This window comes from Melanostigma gelatinosum (assembly GCF_949748355.1).
Source record: "Melanostigma gelatinosum genome assembly, chromosome: 9".
In the NCBI taxonomy this organism is placed as follows: domain Eukaryota; kingdom Metazoa; phylum Chordata; class Actinopteri; order Perciformes; family Zoarcidae; genus Melanostigma; species Melanostigma gelatinosum.
In genome coordinates, this window is record NC_136642.1 from 8,022,283 (window position 1) to 8,042,900 (window position 20,618).

The window sequence follows — 20,618 nt, forward strand, 5'->3', positions numbered from 1 at the left end:
ACCACCTCGGGGGGGTCAGCAATCACCATACAGTCTGGCACCAGCACAGCAACCACTGCCAATACTGCATCTTCAACTTCTATCACCACTTTTAATTCAATCAGCACTAATAATTCAGGAACCACCTCTTCCCCCTCTACAGCCGTGACCCAGTCCAGCTCCGGCATGCCCACAAGTGGTTCCATGACCTCAATGATGTCCACCAGTCCGTCATCAAACTCCACTGGTATGTTTTGTTTCACCGCTTAATAAGGTGTTAACTTCCCAGGGTTTATTTTCCATGTTAAAATGTAAAAAAGAAAAACTATTTTATTTTAATTTCTTTCCCTATCTTTAATTGTAACGTCCATCTTTTTGCCCCAGACAAGCCGTGTATGAATGGAACCATGATGGTAAGTCCACCTTATCAGAGAGGCGTGTATTGTAATATAACGTGTTTCCCTTTAACCTCTCATCTTGATCATGCGCCTTTCCTCTCTCTCAAACACAGATAGAGTGCCCCTCATTCATCTGTAACTACTCAGACTGCTATACAATGTACACCAGTCAGAATGCCACTTTATGTGCTGATGATGTCTGCCAGTGTCAGGTAGGGAGGCAAATGACACTGACACAACCTTTTGAACCATCCAACAAAACTATTTGATGTATTTTGTATGACAAATTATAATATGTCCTGAAATGCATCACAGCGTATGTATGCACATGCAGCTAAATATACAGAAGATGTATTGTATCAGTAATCCATAGAAGCACTTGACAAATCAAAATATGGAGTAGTTTCTCCAAGTAACTGAAAGTAAGGGTGTGTACACTTTACACTTTTACTCTCTACATTATTCCGTATATTATTTGCTTGTGCTATATGGTCAGCGACAAGTAATTTAAATATACCTTCCAATGTGTCATTCTGCAATGTATCAGCTGATTAGACAGGTGGACATGTGCTACAGTGTTAGCTGCAGCAGCTCCTGTGCTGATAGTTGCACCAACGCCTATCAGACCAACTGCTCTATAAACTGCTGCAATTCTACTGGCTGCCTCAATAGCAGTTTTGCATCCATGATGATGAAACCCACAGGTAAACAGACTCTTCATGACTCTCATAATTGTTTTATTTATGTTATCATCTTCACACTGTCCTTACAAATTATGACATTTTATGTCACAACTGCATGTTTGCATGTGTGCACTTTTAGTAGTTGGTTGGCAATTTCTTTCATATTTTACTCTTTTTATTTATGATTTTAGTAATGCCAACCATGCCACCAGCCATTACAACAACACCCACCACAACAGCAAACAATGTAAGGACAAAAGGCTGCATTTGTGAGTGTGTGTTGGCATGTGAATGGATGTGAGCAGAAGGCTATAGAGAGTTGTGTGTGTCACTCAGTTTAGTTCATTCTGTCTCTTCAGTCACAGATTATCTTTGTGACTAACCGCTAACAACTGACATTGTCTAAAAAGAGTATTTGTACACAACGTTGACCTTTAAACATTTCCCAGTGGTTCTAATAACTTTCTGACAATAATTCAATAGTTATTGTAAATACATTTCTAGAACAATATAACAATTTGCCAAAAAGTGGAAGTCAGATTAGTATCATCCTTTCTTATGTGTTGCTGTTTTTTCCAGGGAAACAAATGCCATAGAGGTACTTGTGAAGGTACCAATTGCTACACCAATTTTGTAAATGCAGCAGCCCAAATGTGCTCCGACTCACAGCCACACTGTCAGGTGAGAACTGCTCACTTTTTAAAAGTCCAGGAACATTTTGGTTCATTGTTTGCTGGCTTTCTATTCATTCAATTTAAAAGGTGCGAATCAACGACTGAGAAAAATGTCTTTGATTAGCACCATTTAAATTGTCCTTGCCCAACATACATCTGTTTCTTCAGCACAAATGCATAAAATGTTCTTAACAATTTGTCAATTTAACAACGTATATAGCTGCCAGGAACCCTAAATATGAGAAAAATTAATACATCTTTGGTTTTATTGAACAGTTTGAGTTAATAAAGTGAATTTATATTATAAATAAAACATTTGTTTGCACACCATCATTGACTGTCCATGTATACCTCTAAATCACTGAATATATTTATAATTCACTGTTTTAAAATTCTTTCAAAAATAATTTTACATCTGAAGGCATGATGATGTAACATGTGAAAGCCCCGCATCAGCACTTTCAACTTTTCTCAGCATAACACATGTTATGATATAAATAAATATATGTTACAATATATATATATATAACAATGAATAGACAGAAAACAAACATTTGACTTTCAACCACTTGTACTGTAGCTTTGACACTGTTCTTTCTCACTCACTATTGCCTTTGCAGCTGAAAAAGGAGACGGTAGAATCCAAAATGAAGTGGACAGCAGGTTGCACCACCAACTGTTCTGACGAAACCCCATGCAAGACCGCCACAGAACCCCCATGTCATCTAGAGTGCTGCAACGCCACAACAACCTCCTGCCTCTGGTTGAATGGTACGCTGCATGTCCCCAATTCCTCCACAAGAGGTCCTCATCATCACACAGAATTGATTGCTTCTTTACTTTGCCTGCTCGCCATCACTTTGCTGATGTGAGTGACTGAATAGGAGCTTGCTCGGCTGCCCTGTGGGTCATTAGGTAATCAGAGCTTTGTGTAACTCTCAGTCCCTCCAGGTAAAAAATAATAATAAGCTTAGCCATGCAGAAGTTAACTCTATTACACCCATTTATCTCACTGATATTCACATGTGATTGTAATGTATATATGTATGGGATTATGTAATGCCTCGGCTACAATGTTGACTTCGTTACTTGTTTTCTTAAAATGTCCCAATCACGTTTTATCTTTGGTTCAAGAGCATCAAAAATGTCTCTGAACAGTATTTCGAAATAAAAAACGATATCAACTTCAGGAATCAAGAAAGAAAACATGCCAGCTGCAATTCAGTCTTCACACCACTTCACATTGAAGGTGAAAATCACCTTCATAATGAACAAAATGATATATTCAAATAAACATCCTTCTCAGTGAAGCTTTAAGAAATAATTTAAGACAGCTAAAGTCTTACGGTGTGTTTGAGCCATAACCTTGAGCCTGTAACTGTAATTGAATTCCAATGCTGTCTTCTTAAAGGAAGCCAAATCTCTTTTTGTTTTAAGCCTTCTCACTTTAAACTGACTGTCGGCACATTTCGTTTTTTGGTTGGGAGAGCCTCAACACAACATTGTATGTTGACATGGTTATAAATGTTTTATTACCAAAACCTCTCCGTAGATAATGCACTTTATGAAGCACAAATATCGAGCTGTTACAGGGTGTTGTGAAGGTTTGCTTAAGCTTAATGTATTGTGCAATTTAGTACATTTGGCTCCTCTTTGTCTAATATTTTTGTGAATCGTGAGTTGGATGTCTACTGTCTGGTTTACAAAGTATATTTTACGGTATAATGGGTCATGTAAATGTTAAATGAAATAAGAATTATTACAATTTATTCGTAATTAGTTTTGTGATGAAATTAATCTAATAAACTATATGTCAGATTAATCTTCATTTGATGAAGTCACATATTTTTCATAGAGTGGGGTGAAAGGTGACATTTCTCGGTGCTCATAGCAGCAAAACGGGTTGTTCTGAAACGTAAAGTCCTATGAATTTCCAAAATGGTGTCTTATTAAAAAACTAATCAAGTACAATTTTGAGTTCCTTTGCTTGAGTATGTCCTTTTTTTACCTCGACTTCACATTTCAGAGGCAACTCTCTGCTTCACTACATTTAGCTAAAGTTACTGATTCATTTTAAGAATATGATTTTACATCCAAAACAACATGAGTTAAGCTTATCAGGTACAATACATTGCTTTGTTTTGGCTTGTGGCCTTTACATGGAACTGAGTATTTACACATTGGAATGTTGGTACTTTTATTTGGGTAGAGGAATCTGAATACTTCTTCCATCACCAGAGAGCTGATGTGAACAGATATCATCATCAGATTTAAATGTTGGTCTTACAGTACGAGCTCACTTCAAATCACATTCATGAGACAATTTGTCTAATTTCAGATGAGATTTTAGAGGAAATGGTGCTTAGTTACAAATTCATTTCACTCCAGGTTAATGACCACCTCAAGGTGTCACTCAGAGAGTACCAGGACATTCTGATGTAGCATTTCAAAATGAAAGCCCTTCAAAATCTCATTCATGAGCGAACTTCAAATCAGATTCATGAGACAATTTGTCTACAGTAATAACAAGCTTTCGGCCAAACGAATGGCAGAAATTGGATTATTTTGTCTCTCCCTGCATGACTGTAAAACTTTTTGCAGAAAACTGAATTGCAAGTTCATCATATCACGAGTAACAATAAACTATAAGATGGAAATGCCAGTCTAGGTTTAAGGTGGTTTAGAAACAGTGTCAACACATTACAGTGTGTCCACCACAGAGCACTGCAAGTTCATTTTTTACGCTGTGAAATGTCCCACTCAGCCACCTCGGTCACAGTTCTTGTGCTTTGTTTTCAGAGTAGCTATAGATTTTAAGTATGGATGGACAACTTCAATGGGGTCTGTGCCAATTCTGTGTATAGGCTTAAATGCCCAAATATCAGTTCCTGGATTTTTTGTTTAAAACAAGATGTATTACTAAGCCAGTCATTTTAAACTGGATAAATGAATCACAGTTTGGTTTTAACTCCAACAAAAACCCACTTAATTGACCTGATGGCTCATCAAACCTCCTCGAAAGCTGTGACACAACTTTGTAGACGCGGGGATGCGGCTCTATTGTGGGACATAATCCTGTTCGGGTCGAACGCTTGAGGCCTAAATCCAAAACCAAACCCAGCTGATGACAGCCCAGATGTGACGTCAGCGCGGGCGCGATCCCGAATCAGTGCGTGGCAGACTGGGCCGAGCCAGCAGCAGCGCAGGAGGAAGAAGAAAGTATCGGAAAGGGAATAATGTCGGATTGCCCCGGGACCCTGAAGAGTATCTGTGTGTTTAAAGAGGAACAACTGGAGTAACTCGAATCTCCGCGTATTGTCGAGTGTGGAGAGGAGAACTTGTCACACAGGTCCTCGCTATGGATCAATCCGTCGCAATTCAGGAAACTTTGGAGAGGGAAGAAAACTGCATCACAGTATCCTTTGAGTTGGAGAGTACCAGAGCTCGGAGAGGGGCTTGTGAGATTAAGGCTCTCGGTTGACATCTATCAATAAATAGTAGCCTACAACACTTGGGCTGCGACTGTAATCCAGGCGACGTATTTACAGTGCGCGTAGTTTACAGCACGAGTGTAGCCAAATCGGGTGTGACTGACTTCCCAAGGATTTGGGCCACATTTTGTAGTGAGACGTTTCATCCACAAGGCGGCAGCTTTGTGTCACCAGCTGCTGCTTTGTCATAAAGGAAGAGATATATATCCTTCACCTAATAACAACATGAAAAGTACTTTTAATGCAGCAGACTTGTATAATGTAATATTTGACTATTATTGATGACCACGAGCCTTTAAACAGCATTTTAATGTTGTGTATGGTGGAGGTTATCTTAACTATTTTACATTCTGTTAAGCCGCTTAATGTATCCTATTTTATATTCTGCTGATGCAGTTAATATGTAAATTATTAATTTGTAAGGTAACTAAATATTTCAGATAAATGTAAAAATATATATATTGTGTAGAGGAATTAGAATGAAATGGAAATACTCTGGGACACCTAACACTTGTTATGCTGTATTAAATGAAGAATAAGTTGAAATGAGGGTAAGGTCATGGTAAAATGTGAAATATAAGGTGCAACTGAAGGAAAACCCATGAACATATTTCCACTATATCCTTAACTAAACTGTAAACATGCTGTCCAATGTGACGTCTTCTTTGATAACCTTACAGAGAGCAGACTGCTGGGATTGGTGGAGTCTACAAAAGAGCATGCGTGAGTTTTAAAATGTAGTATAAATGTAGTTATAATATGGCTGTATTATTGTACAATATGCTTGTATTCAAAGGCTAATGTAGAGAGAGGGAGTGACAGGATTGTGCAATGTCACAAACTGGCCTAAAGAAATGACCACAGAGTTGCATCCTCATGTCTGACACAGAAACCCAAATTATATATCATCCGAAAAAAATGCTGTTTACTGCAGAGCTGCACGCCTGTATCGGCTTGCATTATATTTAAAAGTAAATTTTGTTGTGCCATCCCCATGCATGTGCCTTCAGACTGCTAACTAAATCCAATTTTAACATTTTGTAGAATCTTTATTTATACCCATCGAAGGATGGCTGTCACTGCTGATGACGTGTCACTGGAGGACATCATACCCATCTCCCTCGACTTCGCTGTGGTGGAGGGTGAGCTGCGTTCATTTGTTGCATTGCCAACAGACGGGCAATTAAAAAGGAGAGAGACAGATAATAATGTGTTCCTCAAGATAACTATTGTTTCTAGTGAAAAAATGTCATGGTAGTAATTTATCTAAAGGGCCCTTACACATTTGTCATGCTGCACTCTTTTTTTTTTTTTTTTTCTTTTTTTTTTAAGTTTCCTCACCAGAGCAACTTGCAGTTGTGGGTGAGTTGCACTCATTAACATTACAGCTCTATCATGAAATGCTACATAACTGATCCACTGCATGAAATTGAACATCACATTGTTTCCTGTGTTCATATCTGATTCTAGGTGCTGATACTAAAGTGAGAGTCAGTTTCCAGGAAGAGGATTTAGAGCTCAGACTTCCCTTTGGCTCCCACTCGCGTTTCTTCCTCAGTGAGGTCAACAGGGCGTGGAGTGGTAGGTCAGCCTTCAGAGATGTGTGATATTTTCTCAAGACACACAGCTCTAATTTATTTTACTGAGAATGGTCACAGCCTTTGAAAAATTCTACAGTTTGGGGAAATTTACAGAGAAAAATGCCCTTTGAAAATGAGTTTAACTGAGATGACATTGGCAAGGAAACCGCGTGTGGGGAAAATACTATTCATTCAAACAATGCAGTATCTTGGACCCTCACTTATTTTCATGCATTTGGGTTTAGCAGTTCATATCGTTTACATTTTTTCTTGTCCGAGCAACAGGAAGTGGATGCGCTGAAAAAGTCTAAATAATCTGCTGCTCTAATTATCTGTTTTCGGAGGAAACCTGCTCAGCCAGTCTTCAGTTGCCTTCAGGTTACATTATGTGGCAAACTTAAACAGACCTTTTAGTTTTTAAATTTGACAGTTTACAGGAAAATGTATTCAAAAAACGGTACACAAACACATTCTTTGAGACAGTTGGTGGCTGTGGTTCACAATTAACACCATTTTAGAACTACACACTGGTGGTGTCACTTCGGCTGTCAGTTACTGGGTGTGTACATGATGCATGGCTGAGAAAAGAGCGAAAGAGAGGGAGAGAGAGAAGGGGTGGAGTTTGGATTGTGTACTCTTTTTGTCTTTTTTTTACACTAAGTGTGAGCGTCATGCGAACAGTTTTAAAAAAGGAGGTACATCTTCAGCTTTAATGCGTTTCTTGAACTGCTTTTTACTTTCTGCTTCCTGTGCATCTGAATGGAATGGGCCATTGAAAGGTTATTTTTGTTAGGGATGTGTCACCTTTGACACCGGCTCACTATTTTTCCCGGTGGAAACTCCACGTGAGCACGGACAACGACTGATGAATGTTGTTTTTTTGTGGTACTCTAAGATAAGCCACAAAGGCTTTGAACCGGGTGAGGGATACCAGTGATGGAACGATTGAATGACATTGCACCTGTTGTTAAAAGGAAGAGTGTGGGAAGTGGTAAAGGTAAGCAGATAAGAGTGAGATGTCTTTAATGCACTGCAGCGCCTGTAACTTGAAGCCTCATTTAAAGCAGTAGAGCACAAAGTTTGGAGCTGCTCTTACAAACTTGAAGTAAGACCTATATATAAGAGCAAGAAATAGAAAGATTTTGCTTAGAAATACCGCTTTTTTATTTCTTTAATGGAGCAGATACTCTACTCTTGTTTATAGCATGAATCTTACCATTACTGTTGCTCTATCCTCACCACTTTTGCCTCTTGTTGTATTCTTCACTGGCAAACTATTGTGATTATCCTAACTTATTCTTATTCTCATGCTCTCTCTCTGTCGATCTTTCTTCAGATGTTTGCAAGTCAACCACACAGGCACCCAAGTTTGACTGGATCAGCAAGTACCACAACGCCACCGGAGGCCAGGGAGTTGTCAAACAGGCCCTTGCCCCACTCGCTAAACTCAACCAGCACCGGAAAACAGGTTTGTAATTTATTTCTATTTGCAGAATTTCACAGCCAGTTCATGTCCAATAAAACTTCAGTGAAATGGAATAGGTCTATCAGTATTTGTGCAGTGGATGACATGAGATGCTCGTCTTTATCTCTTTGGTGTTTGCTCACGCAGATAAAAGTCTACATCAAAGGGTTTCATGATGAAACCAGGTAGTTTTGAAAGCACCATTTCCTTGAAGTGCAATTGGACCAACCTGTGTATGAGTTGTAACAAATGCACTCATAACTGTTAGAGAGCCATGTGGAGGACGAAACCAGTCACAAAATAGGCTTAATGTGTCAGCAGAATAGACACAAGTGTAACTAATGACACTAATTATGGCTCCATTTCATTTACGTTTTGTAAGTAAAGTACCTTCTACTTCTAAAGTAACAATATAGACCATTTTACATTTGTAAACTTGACCTAAGCTAACATGAAGTAAAGCTATGGACCCAGGCTGTTCAATGCAATTCATTTTGAAATGGTCTATACAAAGAATACAAATACTATACTGTACAAATAATTGTTGGCTTTTTATATGTAAAGTTTGTTTACTTTGTCTGATGTTGATGGCCAATTTCACACAGATTTCATTCCACATGATGTTTTTGCATTTTAGATTAGAGCCATACTGTTTATAACACGCATGTTAATGCAAATATATATATATAGTGTAAAAAGTATGTCAAGGAACAAACAAAGATGTAATGTTCATATGCAAATCATGCCACGTTTTGCATCCATCTGGTTCTTACAGGGTGTTAAAATAAGCTATATAAGTATTTATTCAATGTATTTATATTCTTGAAATGCAAGAGCTTAACTTCCTTTCGTGATACCGCTGTGGTGTCACCTTCCGGTCGCGTTATCTACATACTCGATCTGTTTGTTCAGCCTCCCGTCTCTGCAGCGAGGGAAGGCAAACTCCTCCCACGACCATGTTAGCATGGGTAGGTCTGATGCACACTGGACATTGCTCCTCTGCACAGAATGCGTGGGAGATGTCTAGGGTGATGAGAGACTCTGGTATGAAAAATATTCCTACATTTGTTTATTTTTTAATGGGTGGTGAAAGGAAATGCCATCGCACAAATCTGTGGCATGCAGTCTACGCTAATTAGCTCGCTTTCTAGCTAACTTAATGGTAGCGTGTGGTAACGTTAGTCCTTATTTCAAAGAAGCTAACTTTAGCTAAAGGGGACAGTATTTGTCAGGCGCGATAATAGTTTGTTTTTTAAATCCTAATTATATTGTTAATGTGATATGTTCCTGCTTCAATGTGAAGCTATCGGGATGTTAGCCCTCATAGACGGTTAGCTTAATACACTAGTTTACGGCTGTTATTAACTAACGTTAGTCCTGTTCATGGTGTTGCTGTGTGACAGACAATTACACACCTGCTGTGGTTGGTGGTGCAATAACGTGTTTTGGAGAATTGTGTCATCCATTAGGACACTGGTTGTGTCTCGCTTCTCAGTGTGCTACTCTATTTTCTGCCTGTTTTCAGTTAAGAGACTTCCACTTGAGGGTCATCCTCTAAGCTAACTTGTTAGCCTGTTAGCTTAAATCAGTGGTCTGTAAACTTTCTTCTGGCCTCTCAATGAGATAAAGGTGGCTTACTTGCTGTCTGCTTTTTGTTTGTTTTATTTACAACGGTTGACAAGAGAAGTAAATCACAGAATGTGTTCTCCTGCAGTTTATTACCTGTCGTTTTATCATGGGGGGGAAGTTGTTCAACGTTGAACTTTGTGCAGATGTAGTTGAAGACTCTTTTAATACTGAAGTGCCTGAGCCCTGATATAACTTTACATTTATGCTGACTTGTGATCGACCACAGATAGGCGTGTGAAACTGCAGTTAGTCACACTTCATGCCACTTACTCAGCAGGAAGGTAGGATATGCCATGAAATAGCAACGAAGCTCACACACTAAAGCCTCATTGGTTTAGGTGCTGGTTGCAGGAATGGTTAGGTTTAAGTAACTCACTAATGATAAACCATAGAAGTCCTATGCATTGTGTCATAGCTGTCTTCGGCAGGTTGCAAACAACAGTGAACAGTCTCAAGCAGTATTGTTTATTAGTCGGTGTATTGTTGATATATCCGTGTCCAGTCAGTTAATGTCAGTGTATTTGAGCCGTGGGGTTCTTGCGTTGAACGCTGCATCGTAGGTTTCAGTTTGCCAAGTAAAGGTCATGTTAATAATACGATTACAAACATGGAAGCGTATACGTATCTCATCTTTTGGGTCGTGTTGGTCAGGTGCACCCTGAATGTAGTCTGCTTCAACTTTGTAGAGTTTAATTTCCCATTGAAAGAACTTGGCTTTCCCTTTCAGAGCAGCCAGCTGTGTTCCCTGCCAAGCTGCAGGAGACAGGGGCCATGCTGTCTCATACTTCACACGAGCCCATTAGCTCCAGCTACTTAGGATGCAATAACTGTAACACACTGCAAAAGGCAGCCTCAGTCCATTGACCACAACAACCGAGCTGTGACACGGCACTTTTTTGACTGACGTGTGGTACTGTTTGTTTTTATTCTTAGTGATGATTATGTATTCTCCACATTAGTTTGTTAAAGAGTTGAAATATGGGTTTACCAAGGGTTGGGTTCTTTCTCATTAGAGTGAGTCGTCCCAGGCTGTCGATACCTGCGGCAGAGTTTAAGATAATGTTGGTAGAAAGGTCTCCCAGAAGCTGGCACACAGTCTTAACTGACAACCTGCAAACAATATATTAGTTTGTGATTCAAAGCAGGCAGTGCTAATGGACCTCATGTAGAATTGTGCTGTAATGCTGTCGTCAACCTTTATGCTCTGTGTTTAACATTGTGAACAAGTTTTTAAGAAAATTAATCTCCCTTTTCTCTCCTGCTCTTCCCCAACAGAGAAATCGTCGGAAAAAAAGGGAAGTTCCGAAAAGGAGAAAGGTGCTAACAGCGGCACGCAGAATTCCAAACAAGCCCATGCCGTCCCAGAGAGGTAAGGCCTTTTTTAATGTTTGTATCCATGTGTACTAGCAAGCAGTCTTCTTTGGTGCATTACCGCCGGCTGTAGATCAGTGGAATAGTGTGAAACCATTGACAGGAATGTGTATCGCATCACTTGCACGCTTGTGTTGCTACATGAGAACAATCACAATGGGATGGCACTCACAAAAAGCTAATCCATAGCACTACTAGAGCTACTTCACATGATACATTTTTATCCTTACTCAAGTAAAGTAAAGTAGCTATTTTGCAGATAACGCTCAGTAAAGCCTAATACATATACTATGTTTTACAACAGATACTGTGTGTACCTGTCTGGCAGCAGCTTGGTGATGAGCGTTAATTTATTTAAAGTTGCTAAAACCTGAAATGCAAATGTGCTCAGTTCTGTTGTTTAACCTGGAAGCCAGTGCTGCTATTTTGGATGGAATGCCTCTATACTCTAAGACGGAGTTCAGTTCCAGCGTATTCCTGGAAGAGTCCAGGGTCCGGACATATTACATTTCCTCCTCTCCCCTCAGCCTCATTCCATGTTGACAACATGGAAATAGAGCTTCACCGCATAGTGTGGGTTCCTGTTGTCACTGTGATGATCTCCTGTAGATGAGGCTGTTAGTCTGGAGCAGAGTGTGACATCTCTGCTGATCCATACTTTTATTCCAGGCTTTTAGCAGTTGTAGTTAGGCTGGAGTATCCTGAATGAGACCTGGCAGCTGTCCATACAAACAGCCAAACGCATAGTTTATGATCATTTGTTCCCTCTGAAATCACACCAGTTTGACAAAATGACTCTCTTTCTATCTTGAACTGGCCCTCCTCCTCTCAACACCTCACTGTTATTTCTTCTCTCCGGGTCTCCAGTCGCGAGGACCGGGATGACCTGGTGCGCTCATCCAGCCACACCACCTCCAACAAAGCTCAGATACTGGCCATGCCTCAGTTCGGCCTGCGAGACAACCTCATCAAGTGTGAGCTGCTGAAGAATGAGAACCTTTACACGTACACGGAGGACTTCAGGTATTTTACTTGCTTGTTATGAATCTGGTTAAAAAAATGTACATGTGTTTGGCCGATTGGTGCAGCGACTTGGATGTAGAACTAGGTGATCATTAGGGGTGTACGGATACTGATTTCGGGCCATACTGACTAAAATAGATGGCTCAGGTGTCGGTGACAATGGGGCTGATCTATTCTATTCCATTCTGTACTATATACATTATATACGGGAATTCCTCATGAAGTTTTGACCAATTAGTTGCTTCATTACAAAGGTTTACACTTGAATTTTAATTCCTGTTAATTTGCCGGTGCAAGATTTAATATGTTAATCATAAATAACAAATCAGTAAAGTTATGTCAACGTATTTATTTCATTTAAAAATTATATCAATAATGTGCTGATGTTTAGGTCGGGGCTTCTTTACAGTTGCGTTGAGCTAAACTTTGTTGACAAGTTAAGAGTCTCTCGGTTCATGCAGGAACAGAGGAGCCCACAGTGTGACTGTGTGCACAGTGTGGATCTTAAAGTGTTGTGTTGTGACAGGAAGTCTGTGGCTTTGTAGTTCTGTGTATTTGGGTCTTTGCTAAATTCAGCTCCACTGTCTCAGACACTGTCAAAAAAACATGCACCAATGTAGGGCAGAAGCTCAGGGTGTTTTTTATCAGATTCAAAATACCGGTAAGCGTTTGCTGAAGTCGGAGTCATGGTTCTGCTATGATGCCGACACTGCCTCCTGCTGGTAGAGCTGTGCCTTAATGTTTAAACCTTCATAAAGAATGTAGCAGAGAATAAACAGGAGTATAGATATAATGAAAGATGCTTTTATTTCCTCCCACGCACCAGACATGACGCTCAGGTTCCTTGGAACTCTAACCTGTCTGAATGTGTTTGTGTTTGCTATGTGACCGACTCGCAACCTCTCCGGGGTGTTAGCCTACCTTTTCGCTGCCCAGGACTCTGAATAGAAATAAATAGACTTCGATAGTTGCCATCATCGGAAACAACGGATATACAGAAAAGGTTACATGTATGTGCGTTGCCTGCTTTCATCTCGTATAACAGTACATACTGAGAATGTACTGAAAATCTATGCTGATTAAGCAAATTAGAAGAAAGAAGCTAAGGAAAGCAGCAGTCTGTATAAAGTCAGCTCCGGCATGGTTCTAGTTAGCTGAGTGTATGGACATTAGGGCAGTCAGCGCAAAATTCAGAGCTCTGTGCTGCTGTTGGGTCCTTTTACCAATTCTCACAATTTAGGTTACCTTCAGCAAGCCACTGAAGTTGCTGCTCAGAGGTCAAAAGATGATATTATTCTCCAATACCTCCAGCTTCTTTCTCGGCACATACAATGTGAACGGACAGATGCCGAAGGAAAGCCTCCGTCCTTGGCTGAGCTGCACTGCGACCCCTCCTGACATGTACTGCGTGGGGTGAGTACCGTTCACCCTGCTGGAGAATAGCCTCCCAGTTCTCCGCTTAATCCCGCTACACAGACAGATATTTCCTGGTGGAACCTCTGTGAGACGTATGCAGCCATTGATCCTGTTTTTAAGTCGGAGAGCAGGACCTCGCCTCAGATTCAGCGCTATGTGTGATCCTGCCTACGTTTGCAAAGTTTTGAGTAAAGTGAGCAAAGTACTGAGTAAAGCTAAAAAAAAAAATCAACATTTTACCGTTTTCCCTTCCTGATAGTTTTCAGGAGCTTGACCTCAGCAAAGAGGCTTTCTTCTTCAATGACACACCCAAGGAGCTGGAGTGGACGAAGGCCGTGTCGGAGGCCTTGCACCTAGATGCCAAGTATGCCTTAGTAAGGAGCTCTTTTTTTTCTCCTGTATTACCGGTAATAAAGTTATTAACAGCGAGTTGGTGTGTGGACTGGGCCTGTGAACAGACCACTATATGTTATCTGTAGAGCTTGTTTAGCTCTTTTTTTAATATGGATGCTGCTACCATAACTTTCTTTGATTGTGTTTGATGTGTTCTGTGTTACAGTAAACACAGTAGTAACTGTCTACATCACATTACGTGGATTATTACACTGGATATTCCCAAGGAACAGTCGTGATAGCCCTGCTTATGTGATGAGCTTAATGGGGCCTTGTATTTTAAGTTACTTTTTTGTCTTTCTCTTTCCCCGTGTTCACTTTCGTCTGCTTCCCTTTTCTCACAGCGCTGACTCTAGCTTGTTCGCTTCCTCCTTTCTTGGCTGTTTTCTTCGAGCGATTTCAGTCCGTCTGTGTGTCACATCGGCAGTATAATGTCGCGTCATTTCTTCATCCACTGTCAACTGAAGCACACTTGGCTGATCTGTAACTGACACTGTGTAGCTCAACAAGCTGGAATATAAATGTTTTCCCCTTCACATCTGAATGTTTGACAGGGAGGCTTATCAAACTGTTTTTGCAGCCTCTACTTTGTATTCTGGGATGTGCTTTTCACTTCTGTTTTCCTTGAGATAAGGCAGGAGATGACAGTAAATGTCTTCAACTGTAAATGTCGTCGTTGTTCACAGTAGTTGCGGGTGAAAAATAGTTAAGAAGCTGATGTAAACAGCAAAAAACTGTATGAAAGCATGTTTCATGTGGCTGCAGGGTCAAGTGAACTCCACTGTCTGCCATTTAAATAAAAGAATATCCAGCCAATATGCAGGTTACATTACTCGGTTAATGGTTTGACGTTTGTATTTCTACTCGTGTTCCGCTACAGGTGAAGTTGGTGCGACTGGTGGGCATCATGCTGATCTTCTATGTGAAGAAGAAGTATGCGCAGTTCATCTCTGATGTGGAGGCTGAGACTGTGGGCACTGGCATCATGGGACGGATGGTAAGGACGGAATTTACAGGTCTTAATCTTTCATGCACTGATCCTCGTGTAAATACGCTGGTGTTGTGTATATTATAAGAAGCTACACCTGCACTGACGCCTCGCAGCAAGAGAGGCCCGGGTTCGATTCCCGGGCTAAACGGGCCTTCTGTGTGGAGTTTGCTTGTTCTCCCCGTGTCAGCGTGGGTCCTCTCCGTGTTCTCCGGCTTCCTCCCACAGTCCAAAGACCTGCAGCGTAGGTTAATTGATGACTCTAAATTCTGCAAGCAAAGGTGGATATATATACTGTATATCACTGCATAATGCATTTTCTCTGAATCCTTTTGCAGGAGCTTTAAGTTGCGTTGCCGTCTATGTTATCTGAGTTTCTCGTTGATTCAAAGGGAAATAAGGGCGCCGTGGCCGTCCGGTTCCGCTTCCACAACTCTGATATCTGCGTGGTCAACTCTCACCTCGCTGCCCACATTGAAGAGTACGAGAGACGTAATCAAGACTACAAGGACATATGCAGTCGTCTCCAGTTTCGCCAGCTGGACCCTACCCAGCCTCTACTTACTATCATGAAGCATGAGTATGAAATTAAACTACACAGTTACATCATATGTATTCAGTAGTTTCTGTATAGATGAAAATTCTTATCCAATATCCAACTGAGACGATATTTTCTCTCCATGTTTCTTCCTCACCAGTGTGGTTTTATGGATCGGAGACCTCAACTACAGGATCACTGAGCTTGACGTCTCAAACGTGAAGGAGCTAATAAGCAAAAAGGACTTTGAGACCCTGCACAGTTATGATCAGGTGATTATCAATGTGGTACTCTGCTTTCTGCTATTTAAAAAAAAAAAAAAAAAGTCTTTACTCATCACTGGTGTTTATGAGTCGTCATACTTACCAGCTGCAAATGGTCCTCAGCTCAAGAGGCAGATCGATGAGAAGGCGGTGTTCGTTGGCTTTGTGGAGGGAGAGATTGATTTCCAGCCAACCTATAAATATGACACCGGCTCTGACAAGTGGGATACAAGGTAATCTCATACGAAGGCACGACTGCGAAACAGCAGAATGCAGCATTTATAGTCAGATCATGTTCACAGTTAGAGTCAGGATAGTTGAAATGTCAAGTACTGCAACAATGAAACTTCTCCTGTGAATCTTTATCTCTCCATTTAAAGTGTGGCTTTGTCTTTGTTTATGTCAAAACCAATGTAATGTAATGCAAATAGTGTAGGGCGTGTCACACTTAAATGCAACACTTCAGCAACTGGTATTTTCTCTTTTTGTTATATCAGCTTGTCTTTCATGTTTCCCCCTTTTTATTTATTTTTTTTACATGTGAAGGGGCTTCTTGCTAATGAATCGGAAAACTGCAACAAACTTTAATTTGCACTCAAACCACCCATATTTCTGTAACTGTAATACAATTACTTGAGTTTTAATATCTTGGCTTTCTTGTGCATTCAGTGAAAAATGCCGCGTGCCTGCGTGGTGTGACCGTATCCTGTGGACAGGGAAGAACATCATGCAACAGCATTATCAGAGTCACATGACTCTGAAGACCAGTGACCACAAACCAGTCAGTTCCCTGCTTGTCATCGGGGTAAATGATTCTGCATTAGGATATAACTCTTATCTGCTCGATTCACGTCAACAGGCTCTTGTTTTCTATTGCCAGTGTATTGTTGTATGTCCATGCTGCTTTGTTACTTTGCCTCTAACATGTTTCTTCTTCTCTGTTCCTACAGATCAAGAAAGTAAATGCTGAGGTCTATAAGAAGACCTTTGAAGAGATCGTACGCAATATAGACAAAATGGAGAATGAGTGCATTCCATCTGTGACTCTGTCCAAGCGAGAGGTGAAGTTTCCCATCACATTCAGTGATCAATTCAAGGATACATTTACATGAAATGGAGAAGAATTTTTTTCTTCTAATTTGCCTCATGAACCGCTCCCTCTTCTTCTTTCAGTTCTACTTTAAGGACGTGAAATACATGCAGCGCCGGGCGGAGACGCTGAGCCTCTTCAATGATGGGCAGGTCCCTTGTCAGTTTGAGTTTATCCAGAAGCCGAATGAGTCCACGTACTGCAAGCCCTGGCTCACAGCCGACCCTCCCAAAGGCTTTATTGCTCAGGGTGAGTAGCGCGTAAAATAAGCTTTTCACCCTGGGTTCACATATTTCATTCAAGCATCATTGTCCTGCCTTTTAAGTTTTAGAAATTGTTATGCACACTTCCAATGTTTTTTTTTGTCTTGCAAGATAAGTAATTAGAGATGTGTTGATGGTTCACAAACCCTCGATCAGTATTCCTTCAGTGACCGAAGCACAACATGGTCACTCACTGTTGCAGCAGGCATGAGTTCGTGAATCATGACAGTTCAGCCACACCCGTACTTACTAAACGTGCATCTCTCTCAATTTCTAGGTGGCTCTGTGGACATTGAGCTTGAGGTTTTTGTAAACCGCTCAACAGCGCCTGAACTTAATGCTGGAAAGGAGCAGATAGAAGACATCCTTGTGCTCCACCTGGAGCGTGGCAAAGACTACTTCATCTCTGTGACGGGGAACTACCTGCCCAGCTGCTACGGCTCCTCCATCCATTCATTGTGCCAACTAAGGGAGCCCATCCAGGACATGCCGCAAGAGACCCTCCGGGACATGGTTAGTGGTCCCACGGGCAGATATTTCTTCAGATTTGGCACAAATGTCTTCCTAGATTGTGGTGGTCAAAGGCCATTGTTTCCGCATAAAACTAGTTTTTTGGCTATAATTCAAAAGTTGATACGGAAATTATGACATTTCACGCAAACATTTTGGTGGATGGTGGATGTAAACTGCAACTTGACTGGTTGGCGGAGGCATACATCCCGAGGCGGTAATTGTAGTTTTATAGTGTTTCATGTTTTAAGTTGAATCCATTGTGACTGAACTGCGTGTTTTTGTTTGTTCTCAACATCAGGCGGAGATGGTCGGAGGTGATGATGACAGAAACGCTGAAAAGCCTCTCGACATTCCTAAAGAACTCTGGATGATGGTGGATCACTTGTTCCGCAATGCACTCAATCAGGTAAGAAAATTGCTGGAGCTTTTATTTTGGTGCTGTAATAAAATCAAAGAACACGTTAGTGTGATTTCGTATTTTTGTGGCAATTTTCTAATATTCTCATATTCGTAAAGTGAATTATTTAACTGTTGGCCTCCTGTCAAACTTTTTTTGTCTTGCGTATAAGGACAAATACATGAAAGTCGCTGCATGCACCAAGTAGTAAGCAAAATGAGAATTAATCTTAAAATCTTTTATAATTTAAACATAAGATTTTGCTGATTTGAATTAAGTCCGTTGCAGCTCTACTGCGGCTTAACTCAAAAGAGCATTTTCAGCCCAAGTGAAGCTGTTAGTAATTTACCTCCTTGACTTAATGACAGATTTGATATTTACCGTCCTCTATTTGCAGGAAGACATATTTCAGCAACCTGGGCTCCGAACTGAATTTGCAGAAATAAGGGATTGCCTGGACACTGGCATTCCAGATTCTCTCCGTATCCTTTAACACTATTGCCATCGTTGGAATTTTTTTTTCATCTTTATGAAATATTTGAAGAAGTTACACAGTCATACATATTTGTTGTTCAGCCCTTTTTTATTTATAACTACTCTTTATTTCTGTTGGTTAAAGGTATTATGAGGAACTTTAAACTGGTTATGAAACTGTCTCAATTTAACAATGACTCCTGTATACGACCTACATAAGTACGAGACGATCAAAACCATCGGGCAAGAACAAGAGATGTGTTTCAGATTGTAGTGTATCCACGCCGCAGCAGCGGCTCCTCTGGCTAGGAGGAAGCCAACACAGACACCACACTGCTGGAGGCGCAGTGCCATGTTCCTGGGCCCTTTAGAGGGAAAGCACGGGAGAACCAGACCCAATGAGTGAGCTGGGAAGACTGTCAGAAGATCTTGCTGCAGTAAAATGAGAGGTTTTCTAAACGGACTCGGAAACGCTACCGCTTTTGTCTACAGGGGCCCCCAACATCAACACAAAATGGACGTTCCTCGTAGTAGCTTCAACCTGCTCCTTTTGAATGACTCCTGGGATGTAACTGTATATTATAGTTTTATTTTTGCACTAATTACATTTCAAGACATGCAGATGCTTCTCAAGAATTACGTCCTTGACTCAGTATTGACCTGCAGCGGGCAGCAACCACTCAGCGGCAGAGGCCTTGCTTCTCTTCCTCGATGCCCTCCCAGAGCCTGTGGTTCCCTACTCCTCTTACCAGCAGTGCCTAGAAAGCTGCTCCAATGCCAGTCAGTGTGAGAAAGTGAGTGATACAGCCACTGATCCCCATCGCTCTATTCCAAGATGTGTTAAATCATAAATGTTCATCTCTAGCTTTTTGCAATAATGTTGATTTCTTTTGTTTTCAGGTTATTTCCATGCTACCTCAGTGCCATAAAAATGTGTTCAACTATTTAGCTGCCTTTCTCCGTGAGCTGTTGAAGAATTCTGCTAGCAATCGACTAGATGGCAACATCTTGGGTAAGAAGCAGGTTGCATGTCACTTTCATTTGGGAATGTGTTGTTATTATTAGCTGCTGCTTTGTGTTTTCGACAGCATGTTGAGAAAGTGAAGGGAAACTAACAAATAAAGCCATAGGAAGTGAAAATGAATAAATAACCTGTTTATGACACAAGGGCTGTTTGAACTTGTTTTATATTTCAATACTGGAGAATGGATGCTCACTTAACCTACTCTGTATAAATAATGGTTGAATATTAATTAAATTATAGCAACAGGAGGAATTGTAGCAACATCTAATGTACAGATAATTATAAAAATGATATACATGATCATTTATGACATTGAATTTCTTCTCATCTTCTCTATCACAACAAAAAAGATAACCCTCCAAATAAAGGTGTAACATTAAAGAAAATGAAACGTTGTACTATGCTATATGAATAACTTGTTTTCTTTCTGCATAGCCACCATTTTTGCCTCCTTGCTCCTGAAGTCGCCCACCAAGCAGGATATTGCAGAAAAGAGGAAGACTCAGGAGTTCTTTCAGCACTTCCTGGCCCAAGGCTCCTCCTAGATGGAGGACCTGCTTGTTCTGTATGCTGAAGCGGAACACTAAGAACTGTACAGTCCAGTATTTGAAATAAACCTGAATGATTTCTTAGATGGCTCTTTGTATAGATATGTAGTATAATTACAGTGACTGTTCTTATCTGATGTTAATTGTTTCACACACAGCAAGCTTTGTGATGTGTGAATGCACACATCACAAAGTGATGCAGTGTGCAGTTTATTGTATATCATTGAGCATCTGTAGAGATGTAACAATTTGAAATGTATGTATATTTTATTTAAACAAATAATTAGTATTTTAATGTTTCTGATCTCAACAGCAAATTGTTTTTATACATACAATGGTTGGAGATAATGTGTGTGTGTGTGTCACTGATGATTTTTTTTTACAATCAAAGAAATAAACAACATTGTTTATTTTTCTC

At 40.5% G+C, this 20,618-nt stretch overlaps 2 protein-coding genes across 4 annotated transcripts; both read left to right on the forward strand.

The window, feature by feature from the left end:
• Nucleotides 1-313: 313 nt before the first annotated feature.
• LOC306782692 (uncharacterized protein) lies at nt 314-2,606 on the forward strand (the record flags this gene model as incomplete). The annotated part of the gene is made up of 6 exons (XM_079276136.1): nt 314-392; nt 491-589; nt 925-1,081; nt 1,252-1,307; nt 1,640-1,741; nt 2,355-2,606. The coding sequence occupies exons 1-6, from the start codon at nt 375-377 to the stop codon at nt 2,604-2,606; spliced, it is 684 nt and encodes a 227-aa protein (XP_079132262.1). The 5' UTR covers nt 314-374.
• A 2,317-nt stretch (nt 2,607-4,923) lies between these two features.
• On the forward strand, nt 4,924-20,615 carry inpp5b (inositol polyphosphate-5-phosphatase B). Of its 3 annotated transcripts, XM_079274976.1 has the most exons (23): nt 4,924-5,149; nt 5,869-5,948; nt 6,270-6,367; nt 6,558-6,587; nt 6,696-6,806; nt 8,142-8,273; nt 11,175-11,268; nt 12,138-12,293; nt 13,605-13,706; nt 13,969-14,083; nt 14,983-15,099; nt 15,483-15,670; nt 15,789-15,900; nt 16,015-16,124; nt 16,561-16,696; nt 16,842-16,952; nt 17,065-17,230; nt 17,522-17,757; nt 18,056-18,163; nt 18,552-18,636; nt 19,295-19,422; nt 19,529-19,640; nt 20,088-20,615. In XM_079274976.1, exons 1-23 carry the CDS (start codon nt 5,093-5,095, stop codon nt 20,195-20,197), a joined length of 2,694 nt encoding a protein of 897 aa, XP_079131102.1. In that variant the 5' UTR covers nt 4,924-5,092; the 3' UTR covers nt 20,198-20,615. The 3 variants fall into 3 exon arrangements, with proteins under 3 accessions (XP_079131102.1, XP_079131100.1, XP_079131101.1); XM_079274974.1 differs by lacking the exons at nt 4,924-5,149; nt 13,605-13,706 and having other exon boundaries at nt 5,862-5,948; XM_079274975.1 differs by lacking the exons at nt 4,924-5,149; nt 5,869-5,948; nt 6,270-6,367; ... (1 more) ...; nt 6,696-6,806; nt 8,142-8,273 and adding an exon at nt 9,244-9,314.
• Nucleotides 20,616-20,618: the final 3 nt, after the last annotated feature.